The sequence below is a fragment of the Typopeltis vanoorti genome, chromosome 2, assembly GCF_054136105.1.
Source record: "Typopeltis vanoorti isolate ZY-2024b chromosome 2, IOZ_Tvanoo_1.0, whole genome shotgun sequence".
In the NCBI taxonomy this organism is placed as follows: Eukaryota; Metazoa; Arthropoda; class Arachnida; order Uropygi; family Thelyphonidae; genus Typopeltis; species Typopeltis vanoorti.
The window spans coordinates 75540583-75554878 of NC_143550.1; the positions used below are offsets into that span (position 1 = coordinate 75540583).

At 35.6% G+C, this 14296-nt stretch overlaps 1 protein-coding gene across 1 annotated transcript in view; it reads left to right on the forward strand.

Moving 5' to 3' along the window:
- LOC150109188 (GRIP1-associated protein 1-like) overlaps positions 1–14296 on the forward strand; it is a 434263-nt gene that overhangs the window by 72225 nt on the left and 347742 nt on the right. The window contains exon 5 of the mRNA XM_090401821.1: positions 13800–13938. Within this exon, the coding sequence (XP_090257947.1) occupies positions 13800–13938 (139 nt within the window). The remainder of the gene's footprint in view (positions 1–13799; positions 13939–14296) is intronic.

Genomic DNA, 14296 nt, shown 5'->3' on the forward strand with positions numbered 1-14296 from the left:
CTTCTTCAACTGATCTATACCTAAAATCTTTCCTGACACAAACACATTTCAATTATAGCTTTTGCAGCAGCCAAAAAAAAACTTGTATTTTTTCGCACAAGATGCTACAAGATTGGTCTGAAAAGTTCCCCACCTCGACTGTAGATGGCAACACTATTGGCAAGATTTATTTTTTTCTAAGTTGGTACATCTGTCATAAGCATCCATGTGAAATTGCAAGTCATTCTATCAAGTAGTTTGTTTTATACAGCTGTCTGTAGCAAAAGTGTTGTTTGTATCCCTTGAAATGGATAAAATTGAGTAGAGTGTGGTTATAAAATTCTTTTTAAAAGAAGGTTTAACACCAAAAGAAATTCATTCGAAGTTTATAAAAGTTTATGGGCACACTCTTTTCCTTTGTTTTCAACAATTAAGAAATGGGCTGCCAAGTTTAAACATGGCCGTACCAGCCTTGAAGATGATCCACTTGAAGGACATCCAAAAAGTGTAACAACACCAGAAAACACGATATGGCATTGGATGACCGGTGAGTCAAAGTGCATGAAATTGCTGAGACTATAGGCATTTCAACAGAACGTGTACAATATACACCCACTGTCCAAAAAGAAACCGAACTTTTCGAAAATAGAAGAAACTAGTGGCACCACCTGTTGTATCTTTGTTGTTGTTGAAAGCGCCAACTTTCATTAGTGTTGTGTCAACTGTTTATTAAATTTGTTTCATTAGAAGCTGTGTTATAGTGCCAAGAGTGACAGTATGTTTTGACGAATGGTCGGAAAATGAATTTCAAACAGAGAGCTACGATTGACTTTTGTGTTAAACTTGGCAAAAGTTTTACCGAAATGCATCAAATTCTTCAAAAAGCATACAGTGATGAATGCTTATTCCGTACTCAAGTTTACGAGTGGTTTAAGTGATTTCAAAGTGGTCATGAGATGCTTGAGGACGAAGATAGGCCGGGCAGTCCAAAAACTGGACTGAGCAAAGTTAACATCCAAAAAGTGCGTGATTTCATCAAAGAAAACCCCAAATCGTCCATGAGATTGATTGAAGATGAATTGGGGGATTCCAAAATCAACTGTGCACAACATTTTGACCAAGAGTTTGGGCCTTCGTAAATTGAACTCGCGATTTGTTCCCCACAAGTTGACCGATGACCAAAAAAAAATGTATCGAATTGAACACTGAAAGAACCTCATTAAAACCGCTCGTAAGGTCAAAACTTCCTTGATACAATTGTTACTGATGATGAAACATGATGTTTTGAGTATGAGCCCAAAACAAAGCACCAGAGTGTTGAGTGGGGAGGACCACCAGAAGAGAGGCATTCGAAAAAAAGTTGATTGGAGAAGTCAAAAGTAAAGACAATGCTGATTTGTTTCCACAATTCCAAGGGCATTATCCACAAAGAATTCATTCTGCCTGACCAAACCTGGAAAAAGTTTTATCTCGAAGTTTTGAAGCAATTGATAGTGAGAATTCGTTGCGTACAGCATGAACAATGTGATGCAAGCAGCTGGTCACTTTTACACGATAATGCACCATCCCATCGTTCGAATATTGTGAGACAGTTTTTGAGCAAAAACCAAGTTTGTGTGTTGGATCACTCCCCTTATTCACCTGATTTAGCACCCTGTGACTTCTTTCTCTTCCCCAGACTTCATTTGCCGATGAAAGGAAAGCGATACGATACCATTGAAAACATTCAAGCAGTAACCACGACCCTCAACAGTATCCCAAAAACCAATATAAAAACTCCTTTAACGAATTAATTGACCGTGCCAAATGCTGTATCGAAGCTGAGAGAGAGTATATTGATTGAAATAAATGATTTGAATAATTATAATTGACCTGTGTTTTATTTTCAATCAAAAGCTCGGTTTCTCTTTGGATAGAGGGTGTATTTTGCATGAGGGATTGCATATGAAAAAGCTTTGCGCAAGATGGGTGCTGCGCTTGTTCACAGCAGATTAAAAATGCACTCGCATGAAAATCTCTGAACAGTGCTTGGAGCATTTTAACAAGAATAAAACTGATTTTGTGCTTCAATTTATTACTATGGATGAGGCTTGAATTAACCATAACACACCAGAATCCAAACAGCAGTCAAAACAGTGGACAGAAGCCGGTTGTTCAGCACCAAAGAAGACAGAATCGGTTCTGTCAGCAGGGAAGGTCATGGCATTTTTGTTTTGGGATACTAAAGGCATTTTGTTTATTAATTATCTTGAAAAGGGTAAAACAATAACTGGGGAATATTATTCCTATCTTTTAACCAGACTAGATGAAAAAATTTGTTAGAAAAGACCCAGTTTGCAGAAGAAGAAAATCATCTTCCATCAGGACAATGCACCTGCCCACAAAGGTGTTTTGGCAATGGGAAAATTAAGGGATCTGCACTATGAATTGTTGGAACATCCACCCTGTTCTCCAGATTTGGCTTCCTCTGACTTCTATCTCTTCCCAAAACTAAAACTCTTTCTCACTGGTCAGCGTTTTTCTTTGAACCAAGAGGTGATTACAGCTGTAGAGGGGTATTTTTAAAATCTTACTGAGAACCACTATAGGGATGGGATAATGGCTCTGGAGCATCGCTGGAATAAATGTCATAATCTTAAGGGAGATTATGTTGAAAAATAAAAATAATTTTGAAATTATAAATTTCTTTTTTTCATTGTTAGGCTAAGAACTTTTCAGACCACTCCCATACTTCATGCCTTCGCAACTGCTAACTTTATGCAAATCCCAAATTTGCCCAACCATGGAATATTGCCCCCATGTTTGGGATGGTGGCACTAAAATCCTCTCTAAGATTGCTCAAACCAACTTTCCTGCCTCCTCTTTCATTCCATCTACTTCTGTTTTTTTAACAGTCTCTCCCCCTCCCTGACTGCCTTTCCCAAAGAATACAACCTTCAGTTGTTCAAACAAAATGTGAACAAATTCCTCCTTTCTTTCTTTTTTTTTTCTTGCCCACACATGGCTCTAATGTTCTATAGGTGTTGTGGCCTATAGCACATTAGTGTGAATCAGATATATAACAAAAAAATCTCCTGTAACATATTCCAAAAGCAGCTATCCTTTTCCTTCAGACTTCTCATGTTCTGAGTTTCATATCCATAAGTTGCTGTTTAAAAAACACCTGTATCCAGAATCCTCAGCTTTTTCCCTATGGAGATAGATCATTCTTCCATATTTTAGATAAGACTTTGGCTGTTGTTTTAGCCATTCCAGATCTTCTGAACAGTAATCCTTCACATTATTGACGTATCCTGGTACTTGAATTTGCTGACTTCCTTAATTATTTCTCCATTAAGGTACACCTGTTCCTCAAGAGCTTCCCTGGCAGTTTAACACATGTAAACGAAATCAGAATTTTTTAACAGCTCATTGTAACATGAACATTATTTAGGGAGGCAACAAATGAATTGGTTACAACATTCAAATATCAACACAAGAATGAGTCAAACTGCATGTGTCATACTTTCGTGTGTTTTGGTCACAGCTGAGGGAGCAGGAGACATCACCATTAAAGTTCCATGGAACCAGGCCAGGTATGCATTTCCATAACCTGCCTTGAAGGGACTTTGAACAGATAGCAACGATTTTCTGCCAACAAAATCTGTATGCTACTTTCAAAGTAGCATGAAAGTATCTTTCTTGCCATTTTCTAAAGATAAATTACCTTCACTTGGTGTCTATCAAGTACTCTGTTTATGTCAGCTTTGCTATTTTGGACAGACTGGTCATTCTGCTAAGATCTGAATTGAAGAACACCAAGATTACATAAGATTTCTAGAATTGTAGGGCTCTGGCTTTGATTCTCATGCAGTTTGACACTATAAATAGCATTCATTTGGATCAGATGAAGATGTTCCACTATAGCAGATTTAATTTAATTATTTATTCTCTAAACATGCAAAACACTATGTGATTGACCTAATCTTATTTGAAGACACTCCATGCTACCTCCAGGTTTGGGAAGTAATTGCTATGAATTGTTCATACAGTTTTTATTTATTTATTATTTTTATTTTTTATGATGTTAATATATATATATATATATATATATATATATTTTGTAATTACACACCTATATCTGGCCTGACTCCCTTAAACTTTAATTGTGTTATTTCCTGTTCACTCTGCTACAACTGAGACACTGCAGCGAGTGTCCACCAGGCTGCACAAGCGTCTGCTCCATGTGAGGAATGGCCACTGTTTCAGGAATTGATAATAGCCTGCACTGGCCCTCAGCTAGAAAGTAGCAACTTCTGACTAATACCTCACATTCGGGGTACAAATGTTATGTTATTCTGGACACTACAAGAAATGGGCACACAGCATCAAAGTAGATATACCGGCTTCAATGTTGCTTGGATCAACAAGGTTCGCATCCATAACTCAGGAAGAAGGCTATGTTCGAAAAGCTCATTACAGTCTCCAAATCATTTCATTCATCTTAAAAATGAATGAATTTATACAATAGGTTTATCACTTATAAACCTGATTTAAGACATGGCTTGGCAGTTTATTCAAAAGCAGATTTGGAAAAAAGGGGTGCTTAAGGGTCAAAGCTGTATAACGGAGAGGAGACCTCCACATAGCCTTTAAAGGAATGCGGAGAACCGACCAGGGCTATTGACCTAATGTCCAATCCTCACCTTCTCGTGGTGCACCCTGTTGGGTATCTACTTTGATACTGAACGAACAAGGATGGGCTGGCAATTTGGGATTTAGCCGACCAAATTGTATTCTTATTGGTTAAACCAAAATAAAAAATGATGGTACAACATGACAAAATTTCATGCCTGCTGGGGCGTTGCCCGGTTAAACAAGGCCCCCATTGTTTTCACCAGGGTACCAGGGTGAACAGCGAAAAGTCAGCTACTGAAACAAATCTGAAAACACACCCCAACTCAACATCACCAGAGTTAAAGATCGGTACTATCAACGTAAGAAGCCTGAATGCAAAGGAGCTAGCTGAGGAATTAGATAAGTACCAGATCGACATAATAGGGGTGACTGAAACAAAAAAGACCAAAACTGGTGAGATCTTTCTGAGCAATAAATACAAAATTTTATATTCAGCCAATGACAATCAAGGAAAAGAAGGAGTAGCCATAGTATTCAGCACAAAATACGAGGCTAATCTTCTTGAATGGCAGTCAGTCTCAAGTAGAGTAATGTGGGAAAATATGAGAATGGAGAACTGGACAATGAGACTTATTTGTGCCTATGGTCCCACAGAAGGTTCTACTAAGGTAGAAGTGGAGGAATTTTTTGAGGCTTTAGAAAAAGCAACTGACACAATGAAAAAGGAAAAGTTGGTCCTTGTTGGGGATCTAAATAGCAGAGTAGGAAATGATTGTGAGACATACAAAAATATTTTGGGAAAATTTGGAGAAAAGAGCAAAGCTAATAATAATGGCAAATATCTGTTGGATTTCTGCTCAGGACATGGACTGGTTATTACTAACACCATGTTCCAACATAAAAATGTGCACAAATTCACATGGAGAGAGGAGGCATGGAATAAGAAAAGTCTCATTGACTATGTTATTGTTGATAGTGATTTTTTCTCACTGGTGCAGGACACCAGAGTGTACATAGGATTTGAAATTGGAATTGATCACTATTTAGTCTTGAGCAGGATAAAATTGAATTTCATATTGAAAAGAATAACATGTAAGAAAGTTTTAAAGTGAATAAAAGTTGAGCAGCTCTCAGATGTGAACTGTAGACTAAAATACAGAAAGATTATTGAAAAGAAAATGAAAGAGTTTGAGAACAGGAATCAAACCTTGGAGATTCAGTGGCAAACTCTGAAGAAAACATTGATTGATTCTGCCAGAGAGGCATGTGGTGAGGTTGTGTGCAAGGATAAAAAAAATCAGAACTCCCTGGTGGACACATGAAGTTAAAGAGGCAGTGAAGGAAAAGAAGAAAGCATATCAAAAGTTCCTGGCAAATAAGTCAGCTTTTACTCTTACAGAATACAGAGACAAATGTAAGAAAGCTAAACAGTGTGTAAAACTAGCTAAACAAAAGTCATGGGAGGACTTTGGCAAGAATATAGAAAATAAATATCAAGAAGGTGGCAAAATATTCTGGAGGTTGTTGAAGAAGCTTAGGAATGGAGGAAAGAGTGCTGTAAAAGGAATTAGAGATGATAAAGGTGACATGTAAACAGGAGAAAAAGATATCCTTGAAGTATGGAGTAATTACTTTGAAAAACTGCTAAATGAAACAAGCAGTGATGACAGCACAGTGATAAAAAACACTGACCAGGCATGCAGTCAGGATTACATATCCATACTTGAAGTAGAAAAAGCCATCAAAGGCTTGAAATGTGGAAAGGCAGCAGGAGTAGATGATATTCGACCAGAAATGCTGAAGTATGGTGGTATAAGAGTCTTACAGTGGCTACACTTCATAGTTCAGAAAGCCTGGACAGAGGGACGAATTCCTGATGATTGGAGTAGAGCTCTCATAGTACCCATATTTAAAAAGGGAAATAAAACTGAATGTGAGAATTACAGAGGTATTTCCCTACTGAGTGTTCCTGGCAAGATCTATGCAAGTATACTTGAGAAACTGTTGAGAAGAATTGTTGAAGAAAAGCTTGGTGAAGAACAAGCTGGATTCAGGCCAAATAGAGGCTGTCAGAATCAGATCTTCACTTTACGACAAATAGTCGAGAAAGCATGGGAATATAACAAAGATCTGTATTTAAGTTTTGTCGATTTGGAAAAGGCATATGACAAGGTGCCAAGAGAGAAGCTATTCAATACGCTGCAGTTATATGGTGTCAATGGGGCATTATATCAAGCAATACTTAGTCTTTATTTGAGTTGTAAGTCAGCAGTTAGAATTGAAGGAAGTACAGGAAGATGGTTTAATGTTAAATCTGGTGTGAGACAAGGATGTACATTATCCCCTCTGTTATTCATTATCTATATGGATCACATTATGAAGGAATGTGGTATTAAACCTGATATCAAAATTGGAGATGTTAATGTCAGCTCTTTGCTTTATGCGGATGATGTTATACTTCTAAATAAATCTGCTACAAGTCTGCAAGATTCTCTGACTAAATTGAATAGCTGTTGTAATAGATATGGTATGAAGGTCAGCAATAAAAAGGACAAAGACAATGAAAATAGTCAGAATCATTGAAAATGTCAACTGTGTTGTGAATGGAGAACCTGTGGAACAAGTAAAACATTTTAGCTACTTAGGCACAATTTTTACTGAAGATGGTAAATTAAATATAGAAATAGACAACAGAATCAGCAAAGCTGGTATGGTGGGAAGTCAATTGAATAAATTCATATGGAATAAGAAAGAAATTAGTCGGAACACTAAATTAGCTGTATACAAGACAGTGTTCAAACCAGTTTTAACTTATGGATCTGAGAGCTGGGTCAGAAGTAAAACACTTGACCAAAGACTAGAGACCGCAGATATGAGAGTCCTGAGAAAGATTAGAGGCGTGAACAGATGGCATCAATGGCAATATCATATTAAAAATGAGGATATTAGGAAAGAACTTGACATTGCCAGCATCCAGGAATGCATTAGCAGAGCTAATCTCAGGTGGTATGGTCACTTAAATAGAATGGGAGAGGAAAGATTAGCAAAACAAGTGTTCTCTGCCAGGTTGGCAGGAAAACGACCCAGAGGAAGACCAAGATATAGGTGGATTGATACGGTACAAAGTGCCTTAGACGATAGAAATATAAGATCTGATAATGTTGGAGTCTTGACAAGTAACAGACTGATTTGGAGGAAAATTGTAGATAGGAAGTTAGTAATGATGTACTTTTTTTCAAGTAGTACTGTCATATCCTGTACACCCCTTGAGGGTACATGGCAGGAATTTGATGATGAGATTTGAAAAAAATCTTCAAATCTCTGGACAATTCACACAAAGTGACATTTTTGTTGGTATCCAGCCGGACATCAACCTACAATTTATATAAGCCTCCTTTACTTGACTAGCATAGCCCTGTACTTCCTCAGCCAGTCCATCCTGCCATCATCCTTGGAGATTTCAACTCACACAAGAGGGTGGTCTGAAAAGTTCTTGGCCTCAACTATAGATGGCAACACTATCGGAAAGATTTATTTTTTCCAAGTTGGTACATCCGTTATAAGCATCCATATGAAATTGCAAGTCGTTCTATCAAGTAGTTTGTATTATACAGCTGTCTCAATCAAAAGTGTTGTCTATATCCCTTGAAATGGATAAAATTGATGAAATTCTTTGTAAAAGAAGGTTTAATGCCAAAAGAAATTCATTCGAAGCTCATAAAAGTTTATGGGCATACTCTTCTCCTTTGTTTTCGACAATCAAGAAATTGGCTGCTGAGTTTAAACGTGGTCGTACCAGCCTTAAAGATGATCCATGTGAAGGATGTCCAAAAAGTGTAACAACGCTAGAAATCATTGATCAAGTGCACAATATGGTATTTGATGACCGGCAAAATCAAAGTGCTTCAAATTGCTGAGACTATAGGCATTTCAAAAGAACGTGTAGGATATATATTTTGCATGAAGAATTGCATATGAAAAGGCTTTGCACAAAATGGGTGCTGTGCTTGCTCACAGCAGATCAAAAATGCACTCGCATGAAAATCTCTGAACAGTGCTTGGAGCATTTTAAAAAGAATAAAACTGATTTTGTCCAGCGATTTATTACTATGGATGAGACTCGGATTCACCATTATGCACAAGAATCCAAACAGCAGTCAAAACAGTGGACAGAAGCTGGTTATTCAGCAAAGAAGACAAAATCGGTTCCATCAGCAGGGAAGGTCATGGCATTGGTGTTTTGGGATGCTAAAGGCATTTTGTTTATTAATTATCTTGAAAAGGGTAAAACAATAACCGGAGAATATTATTCCTTTCTTTTAACCATACTATACAAAAAATTCATGAGAAAAGTCCCAGTTTGCAGAAGAGAAAAATCATCTTTCATCAGGACAATGCTCCTGCTCACAAAGGTGTTTTGGCAATGTGAAAATTAAGGGGTCTGCACTATGAATTATTAGAACATCCATCCTATACCCCAGATTTGGCTCCCTCTGATTCTACCTCTTCCCAAAACTAAAACTCTTCCTTGCTGGTAAGCATTTTTCTTCAAATCAAGAGGTGATTACAGCTGTAGAGGGGTATTTTGCAGATCTTACTGAGAACTACTACAGGGACAGGATAATGGTGCTGGAGTTGCTAGAATAAATGTATTAGTCTTAAGGGAGATTATGTTGAAAAATAAAAATAATTTTGAAATTATAAATCCGTTTTTTCATTGTTAGGCTGAGAACTTTTCAGACCACCCACGTAGTACACTATGGGGATACAATAATGATTTCAACGTCAGCCTGCAATTGATGTTAGTAAACAATTTCCACCTCCTCTACGACTGCAAGCAACCTGGAACCTTTAAATCTGGAAAATGGATATCAGAGACAATCCCTGACCTCTGTTTTACCACCACTGGTATGGAAGGAACCCCTCTCATCTCAGCCTATCGAGTATTGTCTTCTTTTTCCCACTGCCAGCACAGATCCTGCCTAATTAGTGTAGGACTTATAATCCCTTGAAGAGACAGCTTTCAAATACCACAATGGAATCTCAGGAAAGCAAACTGGCCACAATTTACTGAATTCATTGAAAACAGCATAAACATAATTACACCTACAGTTGATAACTATAAAAGATTCACTAAACTTCTTATAGCAAGAAACGCACCCCAAGAGGATTCAGCAAAATCTACACACCATGCTGGTCAATTGAAAGTAGTATGAACAACAATTAAGATCTTTTTTGCTAATCTTTCTCTCTGCATTCTTGCTATATGGTCTAGCCAGTTTTTCCTATATTTAATCATTAAGTCTGTTATGGGATTGATGTTGAGATTTTTAATTATTTCACTATTTCTTTTTTTATCTAACAGAGGGAGTTTTTCTGTTTTCCTAAGGAATTTCATTTCTGCTGCCTGAATTCTCTGTATATCTCTTTCTCTGAGGTCCAGATCTCACTTCCGTATAATAGTGGAGGCTTGGCTATTGGTTTGTAGACTTTGAGTCTTGTGTGTTTCTGTATGTAGTTAGGTTTAAAGGTTCTGTTAATTACTCCAGTGATTTTTATAAAGTTTGTCATCTTAAAATCAATATTTATTTCATTTATGTAAGATAGTTTACAGTCTAGGTATTTGAAATTATTAACTTGCTCAATTATTTTATTATTTATTACTAATTTTACTTCTGACAGGGCTATTTCCATAAAAAGCCATGACTAGTTTTCTCCATTGACATTTCTAGGCCATATTGTTGTATAATATTATTTAAATTATGAATTGATTTCTGCAGTTCATCTTCAGTCTTTCCAAAGATGATCTGATCATCATCAAAGAGTAGTGTGCCTATTTTTGTATTTCGATTGATTTGGAAGCCACATGTATATACTTCTATTTACTTCTCTCCATTTTTTGATAATATTGTCCATATATATGTTGAATAATATGGGTGATAAAGGACAGCCTTGACAGATTCCTCTATTTATTGATTTCCAAGTAGATATGATATCATTTTTCCTAATTGCTATTTTATTATTATGGTATATGTTTAATAGAGCATTTTATAGTTGGTTTGGAATGTGATATTCCTTTAGAGTTTCCCATAGTTTATTTCTCAGAATTTTGTCAAAAGCATTTGACAAAATTCTGAGAAATAAACTTCCCTTACAGGATCCATTCTGTTCTTCTCCCAACTGTGACTCTATGTAGGATAATAATTTGTTTAATATTTTTGCCTAAATTTTGTATCCTGTATTGAGGAGGCTGATGCCATGATAGTTATTACAATCTGTTTTTAGACCTTTTTTATAAATTGGTATCACTAGAACTCTACACCAGCATTTTGGGGATTTTCTCTCTTTGTATATTTGGTTTATAAATTTTAGAAATCTGATGTTAAATTCTTTACCTGCAAATTTAATAAGTTCTGTGTTTATATTTTCTTCTCCAGGTGACTTGCCTGTTCTGCATTGTTTGAGGATAATTTGTAGTTCTTATGTAAACTCATCTATATTACTGATGTTATCTTTCAGGGAAGATTCTTGTATCAAGGAGTTATCATGGTATAGCTTCTGGAAATACTCCTGCCAAGTTTCTAGTTCGATCATACATTTGTTTGAGGATTCTGTATGTATTAAGTCTTTTTAATGTGCAGTCCTGTTCTAATTTTGCTATAAAATTTTCATACGTTCTCTATTTTTTTTTCCTACATGCTCTCTTTGCTATTGCTCTTTTCCTTTTATATTCAATGACTGATTTATCTGTCTTTAAATTTATCCATTGTTTATATGCTGTCTTTTTTTCTTCAATTATCTGTTTGATCTCTTCATCCCATTGTCTTAGATCTCTGCATCTTATCCATTTTCCTTTTGTTCCCAAACTCTCTCTTGCAGCATTTTCTAATATATATTTGATGTTTGACCATTCTTCTTCCACTGTCTTGCTTTCCTCAATTTTATTCAACCAATCCCTAATTCTGTTCTGATACAGGCCTTCTAATATTCTCATCATTTAAGAGTTTAATGATGAGATTAATTTTCTCTACCAGTAAGTAATGGTCTGACTCTATCTCTGCTCCTCTATTTATTCTGGTGTCTGATCATATTTGATAATTTTATAATTTGGAGATACCTGTAATAATAATAATTTCATGTTAACTATTATATAGTCTATAATGCTTTTTGTATTTCTTTCCTGCTAGGTAAATCTGTGAATATCTTTATGTTTAAAGTAGGTATTCATTATTCTATAATTGTTATGTAGGGTGAATGCTCTTTAATCTCTGCCCATTATTATTATATGTTGGTTCACCTATAGGTCCTATGTTTGGTTTATGTGAGGTATTACCAATTCTTGCATGTCACCTATTATTATCATATAATCAGAAGGCTTTATTTGATCTATAAGCTTTTGTAGTTCTTGATGAAAAATCTCTGATTCTTTTTCTTTTCCCTCTTCTGGGGCATAAGTGCCTATTACTGTCAGATATTCTCTATATATCTTTAGTCATATCTCTGTGATTCTATCATTCCAGTAGTTGTAATGTATAATATTTCTTCTCAAAGATTTATGTATGAACATTGTTACGCCCGACTTTGCCCTTTCCTCCATCTTTCCTCCACTTTTAAAGATAGATATGAGTTTGTCTTTGTTCCTTCTCTTTGATTCTGTAGTGGTAGCTATCATTATTTTTTGTTTTTCCAAGGTTTGGTCTAATTCTTGTATTTTATGGTGTATACTTCTAACATTCCATGTTGCTAGCTTCTAAATAGTTTAAGTCTAGCTTAAGGTGGCAGTGGGGCTGCCACCTTATGGTCATCAAGCTTGCCTTAGTTAGTGGTTATTAAAGGAAAATAAAATTCCCTTTAATAAAAATGAAATGAAAAAGAGTGGAGGACCCCCCCCCCTCCAGAGTTAGAAGAAATTAGGATAGTAAAGGTTAATGTATCGTGTCCTCTTCTATAGATGTTAATAGATCCCTCTATTAACATCTATAGAAGGGATCAAGACAAAGAACAAGACAGGAAAGAAGTATGGCTAAAAGAGTGAAGGAGGCCATACTTAGCTCAGGTATCCCGGGTGTGCCAAGCCCATACTTGTAATTGCAAGCCCCTGGGGGTTTCATTCTTTTAAATTTAAATATAGGTTAAATAAGCTTTTCCTGCATCTTTAATTACTTTAAAATAAATTTACTTTCTCTATGAAAGTTGCAGCACACTTCATCGAAGAAATACCTAAAACTGTATAAGTGTGCTTCAAATCACCCTTCAGGTAGAATTTTAAATAAAACAACTTCATGACTCACAAATACACTTTACTGTGCCCATTTCTATGTGAACTGCAAAACAATAAAGTTTCTTTTAGTTTTAATTGAATAAATCCTATATGGGCAAATGACTACAATAAACTTCATTCTTCTCTCTCTCTCTCTCTCTATGGGATTTCCTCTCTTAGTCTTTCATTTCTAACCTTCTAATTTCTGTTTAATCTTCATATGCTAAGGACACAGAAGCTATCACAATTCTCCTTATAATATTTTCACTTCTCTTCTCTGTAATGCTGATAAATTACATCATCTATTAGTGTTTTCTTTTGGTATGCTTGGAAATATAGCAAAACAATTTGTTTCCATCCTGTTTTGTGCTGCTATTATTGGTTTGAGCACTTTTTATTTGAAACGATGACAAAGTTATTTTCATAGTGGAGGAAAGTTATTCATTTGTAATTTTGCCATGAAACAAGTGTGATTTATAATAATATAAATAGAAGTTAATAAATTTTAATTTCCTTTACTTATGTTAAACCATTTTTAAAAGTATTATAATCATCACTTCCCATCTCTGGCAATCCATTCTTCTTCATTTCATGAGTTATACACTCACTGAGGTAAGTTAACTTATTTCCATAATCTGTGCACAAAAGCAATTGACATTTCTTGTAAGTAACGTTTGTTCAAAACTTGATAGCTCATTGTTGTTTCCCCCCTTACTGCATCCCAGGTTTTTCACTGTGTTTTAGCTGTACATGTCCTTTATAGTCCAGCCCTGTTGTCTTGTTAAGTTTATCATCTATCCTTTATGATTTCTTTAGTTATAGTATTTAATCATGCTCTTATTCTGATAGATATTAATATTCATTATTAAAGGTAATTTAAAATATTAAATGGTAATTAAAATCTTGTTTTCAGTTTATAAAATAAACCACTTGAATATTACAGTTGGTATCTGCTAATGAAAAGTTAGAAAAACAGTTAGAAGATATACAGAAAAAGTCTTCACCAGATGGTATTAGCAGTGTACAAAATGAAGTGACACGTATTCAAGCTGAAAATGTTGCTCTGCAGAAGTCTTTGTCAGGTATTGGTTAATTTATTATTGACTGATTATTCATTATTTCCCTGTATTGTGTATTGATTTGCAAAATCAGAAAATAAATTCTTAACCAAATTTGATTTAGACTACAGTGTAATTTTTTTGCTATGTTGGGAGACTTAATTGTTGGGATATCTGAAAGAAAGTGATTAACATGTTCACATTGGGGTGATTGGGACGCTTCTGCTGCTACTCTAACCATCTGATGGGTCGAGAGAAAACAACATGAGCTCTGGCAGTTTCATGTGTGCATATTGAAGAACATGCTGCATATCATGACGGTTCTTCAATTGTAACCAAATTTGTTTGTCTGTGGGGGCAGGGAGAACTAATGCTTGTTTTA